Source organism: Ptychodera flava, unplaced genomic scaffold (genome assembly GCF_041260155.1).
Source record: "Ptychodera flava strain L36383 unplaced genomic scaffold, AS_Pfla_20210202 Scaffold_38__1_contigs__length_1544198_pilon, whole genome shotgun sequence".
NCBI classification, from domain to species: Eukaryota; Metazoa; Hemichordata; class Enteropneusta; family Ptychoderidae; genus Ptychodera; species Ptychodera flava.
The window spans coordinates 1,283,386-1,296,516 of record NW_027248360.1 but is presented as its reverse complement, the minus strand read 5'-3'; the positions used below and the strand labels follow the sequence as shown (position 1 = coordinate 1,296,516).

Sequence of the window (13,131 nt, the reverse complement as noted above, 5' to 3'; positions counted from 1 at the left end):
AGAATAGCGCGATCCTGACATTATATACAGGACTAAATTTTTGTCAAAACTTTAGGAAATTCCTCGTCTGATTTTTGTACGAATTTTCACCGTATGACAGATTGCGAATTACACAGTACTGTCAATTTTATCTCTGAGTGTATTTACTATGGAAGTTGCGAACGTCGACGATAACAGTAGAAACTACGGCACAACGTCTAACTCGGAAGTGAACGTGAACGAGACGAGACCAAACCAAGAAGGTAGCATGTCAGAATCAAAAATTTCCATGTATTCCGAAAGCTCTTACAAGATAGACAAGGAACGTTGTCGGTATCCGTACAGCATTGTGTGGACTCCAATTCCTTGTTTGACGTGAGTAATGATCATGACGTTTGTAGCTCTTATACCTTCGGTTAGACTGTCGACAGTCCCTCGCGTCTTTCTCTCTCTCACTGATATAGTCTCTCGTACATACGACGGTGGGGGAATCGCAAGCGAAGCGCCGAAGTCGCAAGCCGCCAGCGCCCCAACGTTGTGTCAATGCATGCTTTGGGAATGCCCAGCTTGCACATGCTAACCGGTTCCCAGACACTTCGCACCAAAACCACTTCGCACCATACCATCTCGTCCATACCATTTCGCACCAAAACCACTTCGCCACCAAAACAACCTCGTACCAAAACCTCTTCGCCCCAAAAATCACGTCGCCCAAAACCATTGCGACCCGAAAAAAAACACGACTTACCCTCCCCAATTTATCTGTAACCGTTAAAAACTGAAAATAACCAACCACTGCCAGTGAAGTTTTAATCACCTTTCACCATCCCAGGACTGAAATCTTGAAACTGTACACATTTCGAGAAAATGACATCGCATCGTGCAATAACCGCCCACGGCACCTGAAATGTACCATTAGTAGTTTGTGTGTTTCTTTTATCTAATATATGGTATGGTTTCATGGAAGAATAAATGGTTCGTGGTAGCCAAGTTGCAGGTAAAACAACGTTATGATACATCGTGACATCGATGTTTTAGGACGAGTTGACGGAACTATACGGTAAGCGAAGTGGTTTTAGTACGAGGTGGTACTTGGGGCGAAGTGGCGTTGGACGAGGTAGTACTTGGGACGAGGTGGTTTGGTGCCAAATGGTTTTTTGGGACGAAGTTGTGTGGGGCGAACTGGTTTTGGGTTGCGAAGTGTCTGGACCCCCATGCAAACCCCCCCCCCCCCCCCATCTCCGCCCCCGGGTCGTATGTGCGAGAGACTACACCAATGACAGACAGAAAAGGCACAAGGGACTCCCGACAATCTAGCCTTCACTGAGACTTCACACCTCACGTTTCAGTGAACACCTTCATGTTGACCATAGACGCTATGCTTTTGCAGGCATATTTTTTATATGAAAAAAGGTTATATCCTAGCTAAAATGTGCAATTGATGTTCACGAATTGTAAAGTGAAGTTCTTCCTTGGACTCTCGGGCGCACTAACATCAAAAGTACAGTAGGTTTGTCATGGACATGGAGCTATCTCTTGGTACCTCCATGGCCATGGAGTAATTACACATACACACATATATTCTGAATTATATCATACCTGTATATCAATGGCGCAAATAAAGCGATCTGATTGGTCTAGACATAAGAAGAACCATTGTATATTGGCGATATACCACGGCTGGCATATGCGCAAGCTCTCAGCTTGAGCAAAAATCCATTTTTGACGTTCCATGCCAGAATTTCAATATACTGTTATGATATACTAGCAATAAAGCACACCCAGCGACAGAATACAGCTAGATTTTGACCAGTTTACTTCATATATGCACTCGTTATCAGTCGTGCATATATGTCCATGAACTGGTCGAAATCTCGTGGTATACCATTGCTGGATGTGCTTTATTGCTTAATTGTCAGGCAACATTAAAATGGATGTGTATAGACCATTTTGTGCCGAATTTATGATTGAACACCTTCTGTATAGTGAGTGTTTTAACCATCACAGTTTGCAAGATGATCATCAATTTTGAAGTGCTTCATCTTTTTTTGGAGCTGCTGGATATTATTCCTCCCACTGTGCACATTCCTACAGTAACTTTAACACTAGGTACAGTGACTCATCCAATTATCCATGATTGAATCATCATGCAGTGACGTGAGATCTCACCTCTACCTAGTCTAGAGGTAGAGGTGAAATGGACTTAAAATACTCCAACCTGTGAGGGGAAATGAATATTACATAGTTTAAGAATGTACTATTGAGTCAAAACACCTATGTCAGTGTATTTCCATGTTAGATAATATTTTTAGGATGGATTAGAAGGTCAAGGATAATCACTGGTAACATTGGCTGTCATAGCATTATTACTTGAGAAGTCAGTTATTATACAGTGTCTACAGCTGGTATTTACGCATTCAATGTTACTTTTATTTGAAATGTTTTGATTGATATTCTGCAATACGTTCATGCGCCATCTTCACTCTTGTGTGAGATGCAGATGAACACTGTGAATATTGGATTTCCACATGCGTGGAGTGAAGGACATTGACAGCAAGTTTCTCCCAGAATCACAGACATGGAATGCTTGCATTGGATGCCGTGTGAATCTTGCTGTAACTCCACTGCATCACTGTCAGAAAATACAGTCGCACTTAGTCTACTGCATCAGCATTCACTAAATTAGTGTTCATTCACAGATTCGGACAAAGTCTATACGGTGTCAATTAAAGAACAAACATACCTCAAAAACCCACTTACTTTCCTTCACAACAGATCAAGAAAGCAATACCGTGATATTTGTTATTTAACTGAATTATGGTACTTGTACATCAGAGTTCTCCAAAGAGGGATTTTAGGGTTGGACCACCCCCCACCCCGGGTCTGTTTTTAGAGCAGTCTATTCATATGTTAATAACCATACAAAAGTATACATTTTCAAAACAAAAGAATATGCACATCACAAATTGTCATGCAAATTAGCCGTCCTGTGTTTGTCCAAGTTGTGGTGAGCCAAAAGCTGCTATGCCAATGTGAATTATCAGTGTTCAGTAAAGTGATGTTTCCTTTGACAACTTATCATACAGGCATTCAATTTTTATGACCTTTACAAAAGGAAAGAGAAACATTGCTGCTTCATAAATGAATCTGTCTACATCAGTGCAAGCACACAGGCACAGCTTCTTATCACATTCACATGTTACATTACAGCTTTATTATAATACCAGTGAATTTTGCGATTCCATCTATTACTGATAGTGTATTCAGTATCCGGTATTATAACTCCTGATGTGCTACATATAATGTCTCCCCCTTTCCCAGCCCGTAATGGATGAAAGGAAACTTTGTACAACCATAGAGGTTGAAAGAGAGACTCTTTCTACCTCCATGGTACAACATCATACATGTAATGCACTTGAGAAAACTGAGTACTTATGTAGTACAAAGTTTGCATGAGTCCATTACAGTCTGGGAGGGGGTACTATACAAGGTAAATATGGGTAAGAGTATTCAACTTTGCACGATTGTAATGCTTCCTTCACAAATGATCTGTCATCACAAACAGCAGTGTATTCAGTGTTTTGCTAGGGCTTGGGAATAGTGGTAAATGATTTGGCAGAACTGCCCAGGTGACATTGCTGCTGTTCCCCATTCTAATTGTATTGATACACCAAGGGGAACCCAGGTAAAATTACTTGGGAACCCCAGTAACATTTACCTTCTTACCGCCTTTAGCAAAAACACTAGTATTTATTATTGGGGTAAATGTCCATTGTTCTATGAAATCCCGTAGGATCACTTGCAAGTATTGACATGAAACTTTACGATGTTTGTCTGATCACAGTCTGTTTTCTGTCTTTCTGTCCTTTCCAGGTGGATATTGCCTTTCATTGGTCACATGGGAATATGTATGTCGTCAGGCATCATCAGAGATTTTGCCGGGCCCTATTACGTTTCAGTAAGTCAATTTCTACATTGTAAATGTACCAACTATCTACACAAAGCTCTATTTGCACAAATTTGAAATCATCCTTTTTAGCATGTTCACTAGCTTTATTAATTTCATATTATAACTAGTGCATTAATGGGTATGGTAGTTCACTGAGTAAAAGTTAGGCATGTACTGACGAAATACGTGCCATGAAATTTTAGCCTCACTTCTTTTTGCAGTGTGAAACAGGGTTCTCAGCAAGAGGATTTTTATGGTTGGGCCAACTCTACTGTCTATGGACCACCCCCTCTGTTTTTGGAGTAGTCTATTTATGATAATAACTGTACAAAATAATTATCATGACAAGGGGATATGTAAATGGTGTATTGTTATGTAAATTGACCACCTATATGCTCTCAGCTGTTGAGGGCACTGTTGAAAGCTTGCAGAGTGTTACTGATTTTCATATCTTCAGAACTAAACCACACTAAAAGTTTAGTATGCTCACAGTTGACTGACTGTGTTTGTGATCTGAGAATGCAACCTACTGAACACTGGAAAGCTGTACATCATACCATCTCTGTACAAAATTCTTAGAGCCAAATTACATGACAAATGGTCAGCTGCTGTTATGTAATTTAGCCCCATTAGTACTGTGTGAGAGAGAGAGAGAGAGAGAGAGAGAGGAGAGAGAGAGAGAGAGAGAGAGGAGAGAGGAGGGAGAAGAGAGAGAGAGAGAGAGAGTGGAACAACCATACTTATTGCTCTTCTTTTTAGTGAATTAAGTATAGATGTTGATGTATCAGATCACAGTACAGTGTTTACATTTTTTATTTGCATAGTAAAAGATAATGCTGGAACAGTCAAAGTTTGTTGGATAATAGATATATTCATCATGGACTATGGAGTAGATGTCCAGTTCACCACTGTCAGAAATGTTTTGTGATGGTTGATAGTGATGGTTGCCAAGGCAGTTGCGAACATCATAGACTAAATTCAAATGATATTCATACAATATGCACATAATATTCAAATCCACAAATGATTCCCATCTTTCAAACTCAGAATATAATCTGTTTCTGTTTCACCGTGTCTGTTCTGTCACTCCACTCACAGGAAGCTGTATGGCGTTTGGCACGCCGACAAGATACCTTCAGTTGAAACCATCGAATGCACGGAAAGACAACTGGGACACTGCAGTCTTGTCAGCATCTGAAGAATACAAACACAGAATGGTTAGTAGTTGCATTGCAAATAATAGATCTCATTTCTCACAAACATATGATAATACCACACTGTAGACTGCAGCTTTTCATTATCTTATACCAGTAGTAACACACTCATGTGACCACCCTTACTTGTGATTAGTGCAACAGACAGGGCAGACAGCCAGTGCTTAATTGATATGCTATGTAAAAAATACATAGGCTACGCATCTGTAACACAATTTTTGGGATAATGTGCAGCGTCTCAGAAGGTGTTATCCAATTGGTTGGCTAAATCTTACCATTATAATTGAATAATACAAATAGACTCCCTAAGTTGCTGTGAATAGTGACAATCAGCCAATCAGATATAACCTTCCGAGCATGCTGCACATCAGCAGGGACAGAGACAGGGCAGGCAGTTAGTGCTAATTGATATGCTAATGTATGCAATAAAATGCAAAGGCTTAGAGCCTGTAACACTAATTTTGGCCCGACTGTGAAGCTTGCATGTCAGTTTCGAACCACGACTCAGCAGTAAACTTCCTAAGGGACAACACAGGTCAACACAGGGGCAACATGGTTACTCTTCAAACTTGATAACAAACTCCTGTGATCCTTTGCATTCATCTAGGATTTTGCTAGAATTATTTAGAAAACTTGAAGTGGGACTTCCTCTTGACATTGAGAAATGGTATCCATGTGCATTTAACATATCTGTTCAGTTTTCGCCTCATGGTATCTAAAAAAAAAATTGGAATCTTTTGCTTGTTTCTTGAGACTTATAAAACCTTTCACTGAGCAAAGTGTAATTCTTTAATCCTTAACCCAATTTCAGAGCTAAGAGCTAACCAGGGTACATACCAGTATGGGAGTAAGGCTGAAAGGTAAATAAATAAAAATGAAAAATAGTTGATTCCCAGTATTGTTCTCCCATTAATTTTACCCAATAATTTTTAAAAAACACAAAAAATCTTTGAAGAATTATGAAAGCTGTGTTCATAAATGTATAGCAAACTTAAAGCATGAGACTGTCATTGTTTTGATGAAAAGCACAAGTCTAGAGCCACATAACGATCTGACTCAATGCACACAATAGGCATGCTAAACGGTCATGATTTATCACAATATAATTTAGTGTATCATATATGCTGGCAGAGGCCTTTGTGATGTACAAAGTGGAAGAGCCCTGTAATCGTATCAAGCTGTGATAAAAGAAATTACAACTCTCCTTTGTTTACAGCATAACCTTTGTTGTGACAACTGCCACTCACATGTTGCCATGGCGTTAAACATGATGCAGTACAACGGCAGCACTTCATGGAACATGGTGAAGCTCTGTTTCTTGATTTTTGTCAAAGCTAAGTATGTCAAGTAAGTAACAAATTCAAATGCAATTCATTAGCCCTCAAATCATTTCCAATATAGTAATATTTTCTTTTTCAGTAAACTGTGTATGAAAATGTTCAGATGCACTATTGCAAAATGTTTATACTCAAATTGTACTATATTTATATTAAAATGCACGTACATGTAATAACATAATTACCAATATTCCTCTGGACATATCTAATACTTCATGACTACTTCTTTCTCCATTAGAAAACAAAGAAAGGAATGTACAATCTAAATTCATTTTTGCAATACACAGTAAAGTCTCATCATGAATGCAATGCCATTTGTTGCCCATCACAAATGTAGACATCGCAGAGACAGTCAATCTGCTACCGATTTTGGCATCAAAACAAGTAAATGAGCAAAGTTTTGAGCCTGTCAGATATGTACCTCTCCAAAGAAATTTGGGGTTTTGGAAAAGTTTTGATAAATCATGTATTTTTCGGGTTGGTAAAACCTATGTGTGTGTTCGAAACACACAGGAATATTCCTGCTGACACTGCTTCAATGTACGCTGTGCAGTTAAAAACCTGAATTTCTTGAAATGAACAGCATGGCATTATTGAATAAATAGTGTCTGAAACACAAAGATGTCCAAATATTTGTGAAAGATAGTGGGTGGGTGGAAGTAAATTGACAAATCTGAAAATCCTGTAAACAAGTGCCACAGACACCACCAACTAAGGACGCTAACACTGCTATGAAATCATCAACTCCAAGCATAGGGCAAAGCCTGCACTATGTTAACAGTGCAGGTGATTGACATCTTTGAACAAAAACGTTTCATTTGTAGAGGGGACCATTTACAACAACAGTAGTTTTAACATTTGATTGCGTTTTCAACATACTCTGATAAAACTTGTAATAATTTCGTTCAGAAAAACAAGTATGCCTTGCTTTTCCTCTGCCCTGAACAAAACATTAGCCTTTTAAACATAACACACACTGATACAATTCTGGACCAATGGCAAAGGCTCACTGATCAATGATGACATTGGATGTTACATACCGTACATAGAGGCTGTGTTTATTGAACCCCGTACATATCACATCAGTGTGAATGTTTCTTTTTCTCAAACAATAAAAACAATCGGTAATATATGAAGATAAAGCAGATACAGCTTGCAATTCCTGTAATCTAGTAGTTACAAGGTCCCAGCACTCCTTGGAGGTCCTGGAAAAGCCTTGAAAATGAAATTGAATCCCGGAAAAGTCTTGGAAAATTGATAATCCAACCACAATTTTCAAAAATGACAGGATGATCAGCTGTGATATCATACAAATGATATGCAATGATATGCAAACTGGTATAAAAATGATATATTGTAAAAAGAATATCTTGAAAAAGGTAATTTGAAAGTAAAAATGTCTTTGAAAATAGCTGAGAATGTCCTTGAAAGTCGCTGATTTTAAGTGACTCGTGAGTATGTGAACCATATAGTTTAGCCATCTCATCTATACTTACAATGTGAGGAAATATGCGGCTAACAATTCATGTCATATGTGAATTAGTAGAACCCATTGCGAACATAGTGAAAGATTTAATCAACTTTTTCTCTTTTTTATCCCCCTGCAGTTTCCTGGCCATTATCAAGCAGTGGTTACCATTTACCATCTTAGTGGCGGTCATTGTGTGCCTTGCGGTGGTGTTGTGAGTTCCAAGGACGATAAATACTTGACGGAGTCAATGCAACCAAACTGAGCTCTTACTATCATGTACTGGTACATTATCCAATCACGTGGCTTGTTTGATTGTCGAATCTCGCACTTGTGGATAGGGGTTGCAGGTTTTTGGGAGGGGCCATTCTCTGCACAAGTAAAATCCATATCCCTACGATGAAAACACATTTAGTCCTAATGTGAACATTGTTAAGAAGCTACATAATGCTTAATAAACTGTTTTGAAAAACACATTTTTTGCAATTGAGAATTTTTATGTGTTTTTCAAAACAAAATCGGTAGAACATTCTCAAAGCAAATGTGACAATATTTCTGGCAGAGTGAAGATTCATTGAAATTTTTGTCATGAAAATTTTCATCCAAGGCAGCGGTTTTAATTAGAAAATTCTAAGTTTGCAAAGAGGATGCATTCGCCTACTCAAACGTTTGATATTGAAGTCTGTGGATTTGTTGGCAATAATATATATAATGTTTTATGTTTCAAATTAATTACTATCTCAACTAAATGCCTTGAGAACAAACGTCAAAGCCTATTTCTTAAAAATCTTGAGATTTTACAGAATCTATCACTTGTCCCACAGTTGATTTTAAACTTGAAGGAGTGTGCAACTTAAAGTGTATCAGCATTGGCTGTGATTATTGCTTGCTTTTGCTGTGTAATATCAGTCCAACATATAGTCTGTTTACAATTATTAGAAGCACATTTAGACTACAGACTTATCAAGCAACATACTTCTCTTTGTCCACATACAGATTTTGCTGCAAATTCTACCCTTTTACTGATATGGTAATATATGACAGCTGTCTGCCTATCAGATGCCTGTTTGTTTGTTTTGTCACACTCTACTTGTGACACCCTCCCCTATGAAAAGCCTGTACAGTCATGTGACTCAAAGTTGTGCCTACACATTGAAAGCTCTGTTATAATCAAAATTTTTCATATGTGTTTTTTTTTTTGTTAGAAGTTGTAACTAGGTTTTGCCATAGTGGCATTGTGATGTTTGAAGTTTACAATTGAAGTACGCATCCATTTTTGCTTCAGAAAGCTTAGAGCCAGAATCTTTCCACAAAGTTTCATTACCAACCAGTGAACTAAAGCTATGCAAATGTATCTATTTATGACACTCAGCAATTTTTATCATCAAATTTCGCAAGCTGTTCAGTTTTCTACAGGACAGAATGGCAGAACACAGCCTGCACAGAAGAGACATAGATGATACTTTCACCAAAACATTAAACTCAATTCACTGTTTATCGTTGAACCATTCCTGTACAAATAATATCTAACTTACTCTGATTCATTCATGATTAACTGCACATGTGTATATCAAACACCGGAGTTTGCTCAGTTTTTCATGCATTGAACATTTACAAGTAAGGTTGATTTAAGGTAGCAAGCGCCTGGAAAGTGAGAGACTTCACATTTTGCTGAAATTTTCCTCAAAGAAAATTTCAACCATACGTTCTCTTAGCAAATCAAGAATAAAAAATCAGGGGTCACTGTGTGAAGTTTTGGTACTAGGGGAAACACAACTGTACTCCAAGGTTACTGTTATTTGAAATTCAAAATGGCCGCCATCCCAGTGTTAACTCTATGTGGAAAAAAAAAATTTATGGTTTTCGAAAAACTAAGAAGTTGAAAATTTTTCTTACTCCAAGAACTTAAAATGAAAACTGATCAGCAAAGAATTGTAAAAATTTGAGTCTGAATATATATCCCTGAGATGCATTCTACCCTGCTTCAGAAGGCTTTCTGTCTTGACATTTGAAAATCTGTCAAACATATACCCTTTTTATATCTCTTCATATTACTGCAGTACATTATCTACTGTAAACTGCAAAATCTAAAGAAGAAATTTATTGAAAGTGTTTTTGCAAAGGGTAATGCAGTTGCCTTGGTCCAACAAAGGGAAATCCTTTTCAAGGAGAGGGTTGCACCAACTTTGGTGGCTGTTTATCACCTTAAGGTAGTATGCGCCTTGGGGGAACAGATATTTGGATTCTCAAATATTTGTTTGAAATCGTCTGATATTTTCATCAAAATTAAGTGAGATCACTTCAATGTAAGCAAGGGTAAAACTCAGTCACATTGACGCCCAGTTGAAATCACCAATAATTATGGCTGTCTGGTTAATAATTTTTATCATCTGAAAGAAAATTCAAGACCTGTGCACAGCTGATACTCTACCCTTAGTACAAACATGACTTTCCATACCAAACCACACTGTGATGTGTCAGATAAATTGTATAGCGCCAGAACTTTATGTCCATATATTTAAAACAAATAGTAGGTTTTAATCAAGATAATCTGCTTGTTGTGGAATTTCTTTGTAGAAACGAGGGGAGTGGTTCATGTAATACGTTTTCTTTCCATTTTCAAAAAACCAGGAGAGTAGTTTAGAACTTCATCAACTATACCCTAACAAGTACAACAGGTATCATATACACAGTGGTGTTAACAATTCTAGTTGCGAATGGCCTTTCATGAGATATGTAATTACTTTTTGATGATGTGGGAAGGCAAGTAAAGCTGCATGTAAAATAGACTTTAACGGTGTCAACATGTATATTTCTATAACATTTAAATAAAGATATCTTTTAAACCGAACATTTTGAAGAATCTCTATTTTCATAATTTCGCTATAGAGAAAAATACTTGGATGTGGTTGTGAGCTTCTGACCGCTGGTGGAGTTGTGTGTCGTGGTTTAGCAGAGCGCCACCTAGAGATTGATCGAGCTGCTCCTGCTCTAAAGCGGTATGATATGCAGACAAGTCTTTGGGTCACATTGTTGTGGACGAACAGTGTACACTTACAGAATGGTGTTTGTAGTTTGTTCCTTAGGGTGCGCCCTCTCTCTCTCTCTCGCTCTCTCACACACACACATATACACAAACAGTATCACATTCTCACATGGATGGAATTGTTTTTTCATTATAACAAATTTGCAAGTTTTCTTAATCCTCTGCCAGCTTACAGATCGCATAAGTACGGTTATTTCAGCACTCAGAAGTATTTCAGCAGCAGGTCTCAATAACCACTCTGCAGTACGTTTGTCCTTAATGAGCCTCAACAGGTGTCAGCGGTTTCGTGGTAGCTTCTTTTGGACATCTCCTTGTACACTTCCTCTGCATGCCGATCTCGATAAACTTGCAACCATGGATGTCACAGGGAACGACTTTCCTGGGACAATTATCCCTTTCACGGCAGTTGTCAGTATACTCAAGCTGACGTCGCCAAAAGCAGATATTTTTTATTTCGTTAAAGGGAAACCGTCGTCGGAACTGCGCCTGTGCGAGTTTCTTGTTTACAAACAATGTATTTCGTGCACGATATCTAGAATGATGTGCCTCACCATTCTAGCTGCAACATTTAAATTATACGATGTAGATTATGACAGACATGTTTTAACTTTCATCAATTACCATCGTACCTTGTACAGTGTTTACATCGGTCGTATAGATCCCATACGACCTTTGAGCGCAGTTCCGACGACTGTATCTCTTTAAGATGTGAGAGGTGAATGCTATGTCAGTGAAATAAATGTGAGCAAGCAGCTGACTTGCGAAAATTTTCACAAAGTGAAGAACCAGCTAATAAATTTGTCTCTATTGAAGATGTCCAAGTTGGAAGCCATACAAAGGGCGATCTTCGATTTGATACTCGCACATGAATCCCGGTATTTTGTGAATAACCTTATATTATGGAAAACTGCCGATGGCTAATAACGTCCTAGGTTTCAAACGAGGCGCTATTTTGTGTGCACCATTGTCGGGAACCAGCCAAAGTTGTGATGAAATATCCCCATGTCTGAATTTTTTTAAATGCTCCTAGGGTAGACTCTCGTATCGATATTGGGGGACTTCAACATTATAACGAGTTGGAATGGAGATACTTTATTTTTTTGTCATTGGTAGGGGCCACTTCAAAAGGAAATCAGGGAAAATTTTCTAGACCATCCGGCTCTCAAAGTGTTATTAAACGTAAGCTAACACTCGTTACGGAATCCACTTTCAATGTGCATCCGATTTCAATTGACCGATATATATATATATATATATATATATATATATATATATATTATATAAGAGAGAGAGAGAGAGAGAGGAGAGAGAGAGAGAGAGAGAGAGAGAGAGAGAGAGAGAGAGAGAGAGAGAGAGAGATAGCAAAGCTCCTTGTGTTGGGGGGACTTCGGGACGAATGTTAAGTATATACACCTCAGAGTCTGTAATTTAAAATATGCCGTCACTTCAGAGGGATAACGAAATAGTTCTGGGAGTTGGCCAGCATAAATGCCCGACGAGACGAGGGAATTAACCGTACCAGTATATGAATACATCGGGTTTCCCCCGCTTCACCTTGGGGTCAAAACAAGCTGACGCTTTTGTTATGCGTCTTTTCTTTATTTTCTTTCATCCCATGATGTAGGCGCAGACAGCAGTCTTGTAGGCTAAGCTTTGTGTGTAAACGATACAGAGCTAGCATTTTCTCTGTTCCTCTAACCTAAATTTACGCTTTCGACCGGGTTTATGTTTTTATTAAAACGACTTTTCCGCATGCGGGAACTGTTATTTCATCGAGAACACCACACGCATCCTGCATAACGTCTTGTGACCCAGTCACAAGACGTGAACAATACGGTGCATGCGTCCAGCCCATTATTAGACTGGCCCCCGTCGCTTGGCGTTTCTTGGCACCAGCTACTGGCTGTAGGCCAACACATTCACTCCACGATATATGATGCAACAGCCTACAACAACTAACGCGACAGTCTGCTAAAATTTATTCCTTCAATTTATTGTGTTGGTACATATGCCCCTAGACTTTGGGCAAGTGTAGTCTACCAAGTGCAAAGACGAGAAACGTGCACGTGGCTCATCCTTTAAACGTAAAAGTGATTATGAACAGGTAAAAAGTCCATTGACCTGAATGATCTCTGCAC

The 13,131-nt window shown here is 38.6% G+C and overlaps 1 protein-coding gene across 1 annotated transcript; it reads left to right on the top strand.

Annotated features, from left to right (window-relative positions):
* Nucleotides 1-88: 88 nt before the first annotated feature.
* Nucleotides 89-10,798, top strand: LOC139127854 (transmembrane protein 222-like). Its single transcript, XM_070693712.1, has 6 exons — nucleotides 89-354; nucleotides 3,853-3,991; nucleotides 4,331-4,403; nucleotides 5,027-5,145; nucleotides 6,359-6,489; nucleotides 8,087-10,798. The coding sequence occupies exons 1-6, from the start codon at nucleotides 149-151 to the stop codon at nucleotides 8,163-8,165; spliced, it is 747 nt and encodes a 248-aa protein (XP_070549813.1). The 5' UTR covers nucleotides 89-148; the 3' UTR covers nucleotides 8,166-10,798.
* Nucleotides 10,799-13,131: the final 2,333 nt, after the last annotated feature.